The sequence below is a fragment of the Psammomys obesus genome, unplaced genomic scaffold (assembly GCF_907164565.1).
Source record: "Psammomys obesus unplaced genomic scaffold, mPsaObe1.curated_primary_1811, whole genome shotgun sequence".
Classification (NCBI taxonomy): domain Eukaryota; kingdom Metazoa; phylum Chordata; class Mammalia; order Rodentia; family Muridae; genus Psammomys; species Psammomys obesus.
Window position 1 is genome coordinate 252505 of NW_026596134.1, and position 13389 is coordinate 265893.

At 57.3% G+C, this 13389-nt stretch overlaps 1 protein-coding gene across 4 annotated transcripts; it reads left to right on the forward strand.

Annotated features, from left to right (window-relative positions):
- Positions 1-2309: 2309 nt before the first annotated feature.
- On the forward strand, positions 2310-8881 carry Nudt14 (nudix hydrolase 14). 4 transcript variants are annotated; one of them, XM_055593243.1, is made up of 7 exons: positions 2424-2445; positions 4728-4828; positions 4934-5004; positions 5116-5159; positions 5552-5616; positions 5807-6044; positions 8560-8881. In XM_055593243.1, exons 4-7 carry the CDS (start codon positions 5143-5145, stop codon positions 8798-8800), a joined length of 561 nt encoding a protein of 186 aa, XP_055449218.1. In that variant the 5' UTR covers positions 2424-2445; positions 4728-4828; positions 4934-5004; positions 5116-5142; the 3' UTR covers positions 8801-8881. The 4 variants fall into 4 exon arrangements, with proteins under 4 accessions (XP_055449216.1, XP_055449217.1, XP_055449219.1 ...); XM_055593244.1 differs by lacking the exon at positions 4728-4828 and having other exon boundaries at positions 2368-2445; XM_055593241.1 differs by lacking the exons at positions 4728-4828; positions 4934-5004 and having other exon boundaries at positions 2310-2445.
- The last annotated feature ends 4508 nt before the right edge of the window (positions 8882-13389 follow it).

Sequence of the window (13389 nt, forward strand, 5' to 3'; positions counted from 1 at the left end):
AAATGCAGAAAAAGACAGCCAGGTAGAGAACTTTGACAGCCTTAGCACCATCCACCAGGGCCACCCTTGCTTCACCTCTGTCCATCCTGGAAGTCACTTTGACCTTGGCCTTGCATCTCTCATTCCTCAGCAACTCTAGCTGCCCCAAGCAAACACACAGGCACTTGGAAGGTCTGGTCAACAAAGTGCTCAGGCCGTTATCCAGCACAAGGAAGGCGACACACGGAAGTGAGGTCCCACAAAGGCCTCAGTGGCCTACAAGTGGGTGGAAGCTGCCCCTGGAGACAAGCAGACAGCAAAGCAACCTGCTGGTGCCAAAGGAAGCTGATCCCGGCTGGGGTTTTGTACCCAGTGTCAGTCACCTTCTATATGCACACTCCAATAAGTGGTGCTAGGCACAGCTGTTGCTTGGAATGGAGTAGCATGGAGAGAGCTGAGGGTGGCTGTTTCTCCCAGATGTGTGTGCTCTGCCACAGCTGACACAGGAGGATAGGGCTAAGGACCTCAGCTTTGTCAGGCTGTGAAAAATAAGAGGACTTCATGTTCCAGAGTTACCCAGTCCCCAGTCTGGACTCAGTCCTTCCAGCCACTCTGGGATCCTCATGTACCATATCTGTAAGTCTCCAGACCTATAGGCTTCCTGTCACTCTAGAACCCAGCACCCACCTAGACATGTGCAGGCCCTGGACACTCCCCAAGGGCATCTTCCGTCCTTGAGCCAGCAGTGGTCAGACCACCTGTGTCCTACAGCTCCCTGGGTATAGGGCCTGCCCTACTGTGTGCCTGCTCTGTGTTCACAAGGGGACTAAAGTGACAGAATTTTGTAGGTGTGGCTGCTTGAGGACCCTGAGGTGAGGGTAGCCCTAATTATCAGGGACCCCAGATGTGATCATATTGTCCTGAGAAGAGGGGGGCAGAACGGTCAGAGTCCAGAGACCAGGAGGAGAAATGGTCAGGGTGCAAGAAGCCAGCAATGCTGGTTGTGAAGATAGAGGATAGACACATTTTAGAGTGTGGCCTTTGTGGCAAGCCTGAAGACACCTGGCCCTGGCCACGGGCACAGTGTTGTAACCTGAACTGACTCTGCAGAAAGGGCACAATACTGACTCATGGCCTTGTGTCTTGTGCTGTCTGCACTGTCCTGGGTCTGTGCTCAATGGGGACTCTGGCTCTCTGGGAAGTGGCTTGTCACAGAGGTGGCTTCTCTTGTCTCGCATGCACTGGCAGCATGGTGCCTTCCCATTTCCCCCTTCTTGACAAGCCCCTCTCCATCCAGGCTCCTGCATTGCTCCCACGGAGACCATGACCACCCACCACCACCACCACTCTGCGCCCTGGCCAAAGCCCCTTGGGTAGGCATGTTTCTTGCTCCTTCACACAGGGTCGCCCTTTGTGAATCCCAGAAACTCTGGCCACCTCAGCTTATACTAACTGCAAAATGTGACTTTCCCTCACCAGGAGGGAACTAAGGCTCTGTGACATTGAGGGGGTCTTCCTGCTAGGCAGACCAGGATGAGTGCATGAAGGCCCCAGCCACTGACACTAGGCCCTTTCACTTCCACCTTTGCCTGAACTGCTGGTGAAACCAGAGGGCTCTGTGACTGGTCCTTATTGTCTAGGGAGGAGGGTCTGCTAGGAAGCCTCTGAAACAGAAGCAGCACACCTGTGGGTAGCTAGAGGCACTCCTGGTTGGCGGTCACGCTGACCTCCAGGACACTAGGTGGCCAGGCCAAAGCTGGACAGCACGGTGCTTTAGGACAGGTGTGTGTATGCATGCCTGTGTGTTGGCTAGTCTTCAAGAAAGGCTCTGAGGACCATGTGTCCCATACTGTGAGGTCCCCTCGCCTCGAATCTGGAGTGGCCTGGGATTTCAGATGCATCTGAATAGACACTGAACCCCTGGCTGGCTGGGCTGAAATGTGTGCAGAATGTAAAAAACAGCCAGAGACAGGAAGTCGCAGATTCTCTCAAACAGACAGGGGGCAGTCCAGGTCATGTCAGTCTCTATCTGGGCTAGGGCCTTTCCTCTTCTGACTTGTTTTGAGAAGTCTTTTTCCTCCTCTCCCTACCGTATGGCTCCCCAGACTTGGGGAGGCTCCCCAGGCTGGGGTTGTTACTAACCTGGAACGAGCACCCGCTCGACTCACCTATCTGTACCACGAAGCCCTCCTCCATCCTACCCAGTTCTCATCCGCTTTATGCAGGCTGGTTGACAGCGCCGCCCGAGAGAGCCGCACTCTGCAGGTGCTACCTGGGTGCTGTGGTCCGCCCTCCGGCCCGCCCCGCGCGTGAACTGGGCATGCCCAGAAGTGCGTAGACGCGCCCGTCAGCTCCGGTCGGAGGAAGGCTCTGCTCCGCGCCACCATGGAGCGCGTCGAGGGGGTGTCCGTGGGCTTCTGTGCCCACTCGCCTTACCTGCGGCCTCTCACGCTGCATTACCGCCAGGTGATCCGCCCCGCGCGCGCCTCTCCGCGCTCACCCTCAAGCCCCCACCCCCGCCATGCGGCCCTGCCCCCGGGTTTGGCCCCCGCCCCCGAGCTCCTGCCTCCGCCCGGAGCCGGTTCTCTGAGCTTGAGCTCCGCCCTCCTGCAGTCCTGAGCGACGGTTTTCAGACTCGGTCTGTGCCGAATGGCCAGGGAAGGCTTCGCGAGGAGAATCTTTTCTCCAAGGCAGAATAACTGGCCCTCCGTTTCTGACCGCCCATCGATCCCTTTATGCAGTTGAACCCAATGGTTACCCTGGGTATCAGGGCTGGAAGAACTCTTGGAAAAGAAGCCCACCTTTGGAGACACCCATTTTTGTGCCTTCCTTCTAGCGTCTCCTTCAAGCCTTATCAGAAAGGCTACTACTGCCTTGAAGAAGCCTTTCCCAGTTTCCAGGTGTCGCCCAGAACAACAGGGCCATACTAGCTATCTCACATAGTACTGTGGGGCACAGAGTGGGCTCAGAAACATTTGTTGAGCCTAGTTGCTGCCAGCGCTCTCTCCTCTCACCGTATGGTCTTCCAGCAGGGTGGTCCCTGTCCTCCACCCTGCATGGGCCTGTCTTGTAGGCCCCTGCCTTTTCCTGGCACATTGCCTATTTCCATCCTCCATGCTTTCTGATAGACACTGCTTTCCTGACCCCATCAGTGTAGCCCTGACTAGGTTTCAGCCCAGATCAAACCACCCAGGGCTTGGTGTTTGCCCACCACTCCCACCCTCCCTGTTACATCTGTTCCTCTGACCAGCGTTGTGGCCCCAGCCTGAAAATCCCTTTGGCCCCTACAGTTTACTGTACAGAGGTCCTTTCTGCCCACCCACCCCAGGATAGAGAATTCCCCACCCAGAGTGCAGCCAAAGGTACCACAGGCTTGGGGGAACATTTGGGTTCAGTTGAGGAACAAAGGGTCAGGACAGGAGGATCACATTTCTTTTCCCTTTCACTGGCTGGTGACATGGGCTGTTCGGACTCAGGACCTGGGGCTCTGGTGGGCAATGGGGGGAGCAGGGTGGTCCAGGCTGGTTCTGCTATGGCCTGTGATAGCAAGCACTCCCTCACTTCCTGGGAAGTGTTGTGGGGTGGTTTTGCAGCCTTGGCTGGCAGCCCACCAGCACATTTCCGCTGATGGTGTTGGTAACCAGAGCTCAGCTGAGCAGGCGGCAGCCGTAGTCATGGCTGGGGGGCCAGGCGGCATTTCCTCAGGAGCTGAGGGATAGTGGGCTGGGCTGGGTTTGCCATGGGTAGTGATCTGCAGTCTTTAACTGACTGCTGCTCCTGACCAAAAGCAAGGACCCCATGGCCCTATGTAGCATGTGTCCACCGCTATGTTCTGGTGCTCTCTCCCCCTCCCAGTGCTAATGCCAGCGTCTCTGCCCCTTCCCACAGCGCTGACAGAATGTTTGACCTTGAGTCAAGAGGGTCCTTTGAGGTCACAAAAGGTGATACTTACCTGCATGGAAGCTGTGGGGGTAGGCAGGACAGGCTCACAGCAGCCTGGGCGGGCAGCCTTCTTTGGAGCCTGCCTGGGTGGCTGGATGTCGGGCAGGCCTGGGCTCGCCTCTCAGGTGGTGCTTCAACGGCCTCCTGGGCAGCCTGACCTGCCCAGGACATTGGCTCTCTTCTCCCCCTGGAAACCAGGCTGCCGCTGCCCTCCCAGGTAGCTCTGCCTGCAGGCTCAAGTCAGTCTTTCTGATCTGGGCCTCCACCGTGAGGCATTCTTGCCAGTAGCAGTGGCTTTCCCGCCTGTAGACCAGCATGAGGAAGCCCTTGCAGCTCTTCCTCAGTGTCCTCCCTCTTTGTTGCCGCAACACACGCTGTCTCTGGGGCACAGGCCCTGTCTATTTTGCAGTTTGGATGGAGCCCCAGCATCTGTGGTAGGCTGGCTGGGGCTCGTGAATGACCCCGAGGTGGTCGTAGGGTTAAAGGGATTCTAGGTCCAGCCCCACAGCAGAGACCCTGGATGCCTCTGCTGACTCCAGCCCCCGGAGACAGCCTGTCTTTCCAAGTGGCATCTTGATGATGGGAATGGTGGGGGCCTTCCTAACCTTGTATACAAAGCACCGTTGGCATCCTTTCTGGCTGCCCTGTACTGCAGGCCCCACCTTCTCTGTTTCCTGAGTGCTGCATGGATCTAGGGAGCCTGCCCTCCATGCAGGAGCAGCAGGACTAGGGGATGTGTAAGAGAGAGCCTGAGCCTGAAACAGGGTGGGGCTTGCAAGCATTCACCATCCGTCTGCTCTCACCAGGTCCACAACTGCAGTGTAAGCTGTCCATTGGCCCAAGGGACCTTCAGCAATGAAAGCTGACTTCTGCTCTGCCCACCTGACTCCTCCCTGCCCTGCCTAAGGTGTCATGTCTGCCCTTCCTGTATCCTCCTGCTTCCTTCTCACACTTGGTGGCAGCATAGGTCTCTGTAGCCCTTCGTGCTCATGAAATGCCTTTCCATTCCCAGAACTCTCCTGACCTCCGGGGCAACCTTCTCCACCTCCACCTGCTGCAGGTCTCCGTTCCTGATGGGTGTAGGCAAGTAGCAGGCCTCCCTGCAGCTGCTACAACGAGTCTGTCTGGCCCATGTACCTCCATCTGTTGCTGACAGCCACTCACTCTTCCTGATTGCTACCTCGTCTCTTCCAGGATGGTATCCAGAAGTCCTGGGACTTCATGAAGACACATGACAGGTGAGAGGGGCAGGCCTGGCCACTGGGGAGCTCCCCAGCTTCCGATCTTGGTGTCTTCAAACAACTCCCACCTCAACCCGGGCTCTGGTTCTCATGTCCCTGAGGCCTGTTGACTAAGTCAGGCAGTAGTAGGGGACATGGGGCCCCTGGTGGCAGGTTGGTCCTCTTAGAGCTGAAGGGATCTGGAGCATGGAGGTGTGACAGTTGGGAAACCGGCCAGCAGGGGCCTCCACTTTCCCAGCTGCCCAATATGTTGTCTCCCCTGCCCCTGTCCTGTGAACTGGAACATGGCCTGATTTTGTGGCCTGTCAAGGAGAGGAAAAGAAGGGGAGGATGGAGACTGGGGCTCTGAGAGGGGAGTGTGTCTTCACCGAGCTCTGTTCCCCATGTAGTGTGACCATTCTCATGTTCAACTCTTCTCAGAGAAGCCTGGTGTTGGTGAAGCAGTTCCGGCCAGGTGAGACTAGCAGGGTGAGCAGGAGTTGGGAACGGGGGATTGCAGTGTGCTTTCAGGCCCTTGGTCCTGACGGTCTGGGTGCTGATGCAGTGGTGGCTGTAGGGGAAACTGAGGTCCAGCAAGAGGTGCCTGGCCCAGGGTAGATTGCTCTAAGGTCATTACCATGTGGCGGTGCTCCCCACCCCCCCAGCTGTATATGCAGGCGAGGTGGAACGCCACTTCCCAGGATCTCTGGCAGCTGTGGACCAGGACCAGCCCAAACAACTTGAGCCAGCACTGCCTGGCTCAGTGGGAGTGATGGTGGAACTGTGCGCCGGCATTGTGGACCAGCCTGGGCTCTCACTGGAAGAAGTGGCCTGCAAGGAGGCTTGGGAAGAGTGTGGCTATCACCTGGTCCCCACTGATCTGCGCAGAATTGCCACATACATGTAAGGAGCTTGGCAGGGTGGAATGCTGCCAGGTGTGGTCCAAGGGAGGAGACTGGCCATCAGGGAGTGGGCGAGACCTCCCTAGGGGTGTACAGACATGGGACTGAAAGAGGATTGATGGACCATGCCTTGGCTCCTGGGATGGTCCAGACCTGGGGCCTTTGGGCTGGTTCTGAAGCATGCTAACCCTGTGCCCCTACCCTGCAGCCCCAGCCATGTGGGGTTGGGCTCCGGGTGGCAGCTGCTGCCGACAGATGCCCCACTTCCTGTGGGATTAAGCACCGGGCGCTGGGGGTGGGGTGAGTCACAGCTCTGTTCTCAGCCGGTGGCTCAGGAATGAGGGAAGGACAAGTCCTGGGGAGGGGAAGGAGGAGGGACTACCCCTACTGAAGCCCAGGTGCCAGCCACTCATGTCTCCCTCAGGCTGCCAACCAGGGCTTTCCTCAAATGGAAAGCCACTCCTTGCCTCAGGGTGCCCGTCACCCCCACCAACACCAACAATGACAAGGCTGCATACCTCCAACCAAGAAGAACAGAGTCCCTGGCACCTCTTTCCTGGCACACTCCACATGGCCAGGGACCTCCTGCCTCCATCCCTGAGGACCTCACCTGTGTACCTAGCTGTGGTTGGACCATGTTAGATCCGGAGTGTTGACCATCTTGCCTCTGAAGGGCTGGCTTGTACCCAATGCTGTGTCCTCCATGTGGACAGCCAGCAATGCCTGATCCTTCAGCTTCCAACATGGCAGTGCTTAGGGCAGGGGGAAGGAATCTAAGGAGGCTGACCTTGATTTGTTTGGCCAGTGTCGGGGACAGACAGGGATGGAGGGCAGGAAGGAAGTTAGCCTGGGGGTGTGGGGAGCGATGTCCTGGCAGATGTTTGAGGACAGGGAACCTTGTCTTAAGAGGTTTCCTAGGCAGAGCCTCTGGGCTGTGTCCTGACTGGAGAAGATATTAGAGAGCCAGTGAGCGTTCTGGACAGTGAACATCCTCCCCGTATTTATTCTTTGAAGAGGAGGATGTGGCTGTGAGGAAACGTGACTGAGGGTTAGGCTAAGTGAAGGTCAGAGCACCTGTCCCTGTGGGACTTACTGGGACTGAACAGACCTGACCCATGTACTGGTTCCCTGCCCAAGACCAAAGAGGTAAGCCAGTCCACTCCCTTGATAGCCCATAGATGACTAGACCCAAGGATAGCAAGGGTGCCTTGTGATATGAATGAGATTAGAACCTGCCTAGGCTGGAGGCAGCCTCTAGCCTGACCAGAACACAGGCTGGAGATGTCTCCTTCATAAGCTGGGGAAACGGAGGCTGGAGGCTATACAGACTGGCTGATTTCAGTCCCAGGTGCAGCCATGACTACCAGGAAAATGAGCCATCAGGTCAGGGTCTGTGGGGACAGCGGTAGCTGCACATGGCCAGTCTCAGGTTAGGGTCCTCCCCGTGGGGATTGGGAGGCCTTGAGTATTTCCCAGCTCTGCCCCTGCCTCCATGAAGTGTCCTGCTGAGAGATTCCTTACCTCTACCACCTGTCTGGACCTGTATTGGAATTCTGTCCTTTGTGTGGGGAGGCCTTCAAGCTCTACCACCACACCCAGTCCATGGCTCCCCAGGCAATCAGAAGCCCCCGATGTAGGTGGGGCTGGCTTGGGCCTTAGCGTTATGGGAGTCAGAGGCCCTGTTTGGGTACGGAGGGTGTCGTGAGCAGGGGCCTAGGGGAGTCCAAGGGCCTGTCACAGACTCTAGAGCTTGCTCGTGACCTCATGGCCTTTGTATATGCACAGTGTGCCTCCAGGGTCCTTGTTCTTCCACTCAGGGTCTCATAGCTGCATTCAGAGCTGCCAGTGACATCCATGACCCATCCAGGTGCAAAGGTGGCAGAATCTAACTCCTTGTGGCTCTGGGATAGAGGCCTTTTCCTGACTAGCTGATAACCAGGAACGGCTTTCAGATGGTGATGCCCGCAGGTCCCTGTTGGCCACGTGTGTCCTTACAACACAGCAGCTTGTCTAGGCTCTGGTTAGAGCCTGGAGCTGTCTTGTGAGCTCACGTGATCAGGCCGGGCCTATCCATGTGTCTCCCTTGGGATGAATTCAGTCAGGTAGCCGGACAGGGTCCTGGGTCTATGATCTACATAAGACATTCTTTTTGGTTTCCCCTAGATGTCAGTTATCATATTCATCTTGAAAGTTGGATGGTGAGCCTAGCATTTGGTGGCTGAGCCATCTCTCCAGCCCAATTATCAAATTCATCTTAAAAATCACTTCAGTGCCCTTTGTGTCTCTTTCCTAATTGGTGTGAGGCCCCACCTCTGTCATATGACAGCCTAGTGACAGGAGGCATGCCCAACATACATGAGGCTCCCCCACTGTAGGGGCCAGACTACCTGGAGGTGCCTACCAGGAGTCGTGTTTGGGAAGGGTGAAGCTACTCAGAAAGCCAGAGAGAGAAGCATTGGAGCAGGGTGGCTGCAGGGCCACCATGGTATCTCAGCATTTCCTGTTCTACCTGGCAGGTCCGGAGTAGGACTCACTGGCTCCAGGCAGACCATGTTCTATGCGGAGGTGACAGATGCTCAGCGCAGTGGCCCTGGTGGAGGCCTGGCCGAGGAGGGAGAGTTCATCGAAGTTTTGCATCTGAACTTGGATGATGCCCAGACCTTTGCAGACAACCCTGACATTCCCAAGACCCTCGGTGTCATCTTCGCTATCTCTTGGTTCTTTAGCCAAGTGGTTCCTCACCTGAGTCTCCAGTGAGCTCTGGGACTGGACAGGCTGCTCCATCCATTCCTCCCCTCCTGCCCTGTGCACTCAATAAAGCTTGTATTTTTACTGATAGCCGCTGGCTTTGAGCTCTGTGACCTGGGTGAGGACCAGTGTCTTGAAGGATATCAAGTTCTCCATACAAACCCCTCTGTTCCTCTACGGACTGTGCAAGTGGATGCTGTGGGAGCCTGTCAGGGAGCTGGCACAACAAGCCTGGGGTGCTGTTGGTGGAATAACCAGCTCAGAAGGGGACCAGGCTAGGTGTTCAGCCTTGGATGGGGCCCTTATTCACATAAATAACATGAGCTGTGTCCACTAGAGTAGAGACTTGAGCCGGGCCTCTATTGAGAAGAAATGGACACAGTACTGTCCATCCCAGAATGTGTACTCCCTGATCTGGGCAGATACAGGGTCCTTGCCCTGCTTGGGGCTGGGCTAGAACCAAACTGCCACTGCCCAGGAACCCAGAGCCAGTGCTACTCTGTATCTGCTGTCTCCGGGGACCTCACTTGGCCTGGAGGACATAAGTAATATCACAGGATAGGTTCGTGATGGGGATCCAGGGCAGTCATATTGATGTGGGCAGCCTGGTCCTTGCACAGAACCGCCTCAGGGCTGTGTCAGCTCAGAGTGCTGTAGGCCTTGCTCCCTGGCCTGAGGGTGAGGCTACATGAGAGGTATGCAGGTAGCTCAGAGCCACCCACAGGTCTCCAGAGTACCGAGCAAGAGAGAAGAGCACTCTGTTCCACCTAGCTGGCTGCATGGGCCACAGGCACATATTTAGGGCTCCTCTGTGAATGGTGCCCTGGGCAGTATCACTCAGATCTGTTGGTTGGTCCATCTGAGAGTAAGGGCGCGCTTCAGAAGAGTGGCACAGCTGTGTCCAGTCAGCATCTTCTATGACTTCCTGGGCGTCAGTCAAGGTCATAGCCCACTGATTTCCACTCCCCCCTCCCCGAAGGCTGTGAGGTATCCTGGAGGGATCCCCCCTCCTGTTAGTCAGTACAGTGGAGCTCAGGTGATGAGCCATCTATGAGGGTGTCCTGGGGCTCTGTGTCCCAGGGACCTCTTGGATGAGGCCGGGAGCTGAAGTGTTGGAGTCCTAATTGTAGACATTGAGATAGACATGCTGAGCTGGGTGGGGTGTCCTCTGTCCTCTTACTGTCCTCTGCTCTGGAAGATGAGGGGCACTGACTTCAGACTTCACCCCCTCCCAATGCCCCAGGTGGGTGTGACATTGAGGCACCACCCAGAGGAGGCTGTGACATGTAGGCTGCTCAGGTAGCACCACCTGTATGCAAATGTTTGCAAGCAATTTAGGTGGGGCCCAGCCAGACAAGCAACACAGCCTTTAGCAAAGGGTCCAGAGGTGTGTGTTGTGTGTCCAGCAGCTGACTACGGGGTGACCCAGCTCCACTCTGATGTTCTTGGGACAGGAGTCTACACAGACCCTGCCATCTATGCCCTGCTCTGACTTTCTGCAGCTGCCTGACGCCCACCAATGGAATGCCCTCAGGTGTTTGCTGTCTGAGGGACTGCTAATGGGCACTGAGCAGGGGAGGGCTCTGCGGCCTGAAGGATGAGTTAGGAGTCAGGGTACCTGGGCTTGGGTAAAGTCCAATGCCTCCCTCAGATCTGCAGCCTGACGGGCAGGTCAGCAGGCACCATTGCTGGGACTAATGGAGCTGGCATCGATTTCCCGGCTTGGGGTGGGGGGGCTGTAACCGGAAACTCCCCTCCCTGGCCGCTATATTTAGCATCACAGGACATGAGCGGAAGCATAGCTCACTTGGGAGCCCAGCCAGCTCTGTCCAAATCCTGGGCTGCCTCGTCCCAAGGCTCCCCTGTGCCTGTCCAGCTCAAGCTAAGCACCCGTTTAGAACATGTCTAGACCCCTTAGTGCTAGGGTTCTTGGAGCCAGCAGGTGGGAGAGCAAAGGGGGTCACGCGTAGTGGGTGATGCAGGCCTTCCTGAAAAGGCATAGCGGCTGACCCCATGGGGTCAGGTCCAGGATCCGGAGCCCCCAGGTACACTGGGAGCAGCATGAAGGCAAGCGTAAGATTTGCAGGGTGTGAGGCAACAGTTTTTGACATGATCTCCAGAGGAGGGTCCTTCTCAATTCGAGTGGCCGCCTTTCACACTGTGAGCACTCCCCGGTCACCACCAGACAAGATTGTGGCTCCCAGAAGACAGGAGGAGGGCACCACTATGGGGGTGACACCTGCCATGTTCAGGTGTCACCCAGATAGTGAATGCACTGCCCTAACAGTCACCAGCTGTTCTGGCCTGGGGGTCCAGGTCCCACTCACAGAGGGCCTGGGTAGACAGGAAGGGCAGACCCACATCTCCCTGCTTTCCAAGGCACGCGGTGGACAGACCCCCACTACACACACAGCACAGCTCTGAGTGGGGGCAGGGCAGGGGCTAGGCTGAGCAGACAGCTACACTCAGCCCATGCCAGCATGCTGTGGCTCTGCCTGCTGGCCTGCCCCCCTACAGCTGGCTGACCACAGGAAACAGGGAGATACACAGGGAGGGGCTGAAGGGTCTCCCTGGGTTCTGTTTCTTGCTAAACTCCCTCTCCTTAGCCCCTGCATGCCAGTCACTGTCCTAGGCACCGGTGACTCTCAGCAGCACCATGGCATTACCCAGACGGCCCCCTGCACCCCTCCGTGCCACAAGCAGGGTCTTAGTGAGAATGTAAGTCAGCGTGTGACAGCCCAGCCCCTGCTCCTTGTGAATTCTCCTCAGTGTCCACAGGAAGATGCAGCAGGCCACCGCCTTGGTTTGGCTATCGTGTCCTCGAAAGCTCGTCATGTCCTTTCAGCCCCAGAACCTTTTCCTCACCTTGCTGGCCCCACCCTCTGGGTTTCACGGCCCCCTCCCACCTGTTTTTAGACTCTTATGGTTTGCTGGTCTATAATATATGTCTAAGCCATCACACACCTTTAGACAGAGGTCTCTGCAGCTAGGCCAGGGCTGTGGCCACCCAGTTCACAGCTTGGCTGAGTGCCTCAGAGAAGTGGTGAACACGGGCAAGGTGGAAGCTAAGGCTGTCTGTCCTCTGTGGCCTGCTGTCTCGAGGCCAGAGGGAGGGTGAGGCCGAATCACCTGAAGGAATGCATCTTGAAGGATGCAAATGACAGGAAGACTCTTAACACTCTCCAGTTCCCTTATTTGTTGGGGGCCTCCGTGTGTAGCCAAGCCCGGCTTGTATCCAGCCCCTCACCTACCCTACCTGCCTGTGGGCTCCCTGGTACTCCTGAATGGAGCAGGAACACCGCAAGAATGCGAGATGCTGACCAACCCTTCTAGGCCTGCTGCTTCTGCAGAAGGCGATCCTGAGGGCCATTAGACAGCAGTAGGGCAGGTGAACGGGACCAAGGCGTTTCCAGGCCTCTGCTCCTGGTGGAGGCTGCCTGGCACTGCCCAGGAGAAAGGGAAGTACCCCTGACCCAGTTTCCTTCTACCGTGCCTCTGACTCACCAGAATCAGAATCCCCCATGTCTTCTGTCTGACAGTGTCTTGGTCCAGTAGGAAAGACCAGGGAGAGGGTCCTTTCGGGGAAAGGATAGCCCAGCTGCTGTGGGGTTTTGAAGGGTAGGGTAACACGCCATCACCCCGAGTGTGGGCATTTCCAATCACTGAGGTTACCTCACTGGAAAGGGCGGTGTAGAAGAGAGGGAGTCTGCAGACGAAGAGCCCTTGGTATTGACACGGGGAGGAGGTGATCGCCTAGCAACAGGGTCAGGAGATGGTAGTGGAGGGCTGGGACACCCACGCCTTGTGACCAAGACTACCAGACAGCTGGAAAATCCTCCTTGGGTAGCTCTTTTGACACGGACCACTGTCTTTCATGCCCGTTTCCTTTTCCCCAAGTTTGGAGCTCTGGCCAGCCACGTTCCTTGAAGATAAGAGTCTGGCGAGGGCTACCTCCACCTCAGCTCCGAATGGAGCACAGCCTGCAGAATGGAGCATTTGTTGACTGGCTACCCGACCTGTGCGCTTGCAGGGAGGGCTAGAGGGGAGTAGCGCCCCCTGTAGCCGGCGTGGAAGCGACAGGAGGCTGCGGAGCGGTGGGAGGGTGGGGGGAGATTCCTCGCGGGAAGGGGGCGCACCAGGAGTTGGGCGCACTAGGGTCCCAGGGCCCCACCCGCTCTGCGTGAGACAGAGGTACAGCAGGCGGCATCTCCTTTGGGACCAAGAGCAGCGCGAGAGTGGCTGCGGTCTGATGGGAGGAGACCACGGAGGTGACCTCAGGGGGCGCCCCACTACCAGGCTGTTAACCCGGGCGAGAATTCTGGAGCAGAAGCAGCCCCACCTCAGCGAGCCTGAGCACAGGAGAAGCCACAGCCCGGTGGCCCTGCGCCCCGCCACCCGGAGCACAGACCGCGCCCTCGCCTCCTTTAAAGCCAGGGGCGCCCCTGGCGCCCCCCCAACGGCCCCACCCCACTGCGAGGCCCCGCCCTCTCATGCATATGCAGGTGCGCGGGTGACGAATGGGCGAGCGAGCTGTCAGTCTCGTCCCGAACTTGTTGGCTGCGGTGCCGGGAGCGCGGGCGCGCAGAGCCGAGGCCGGG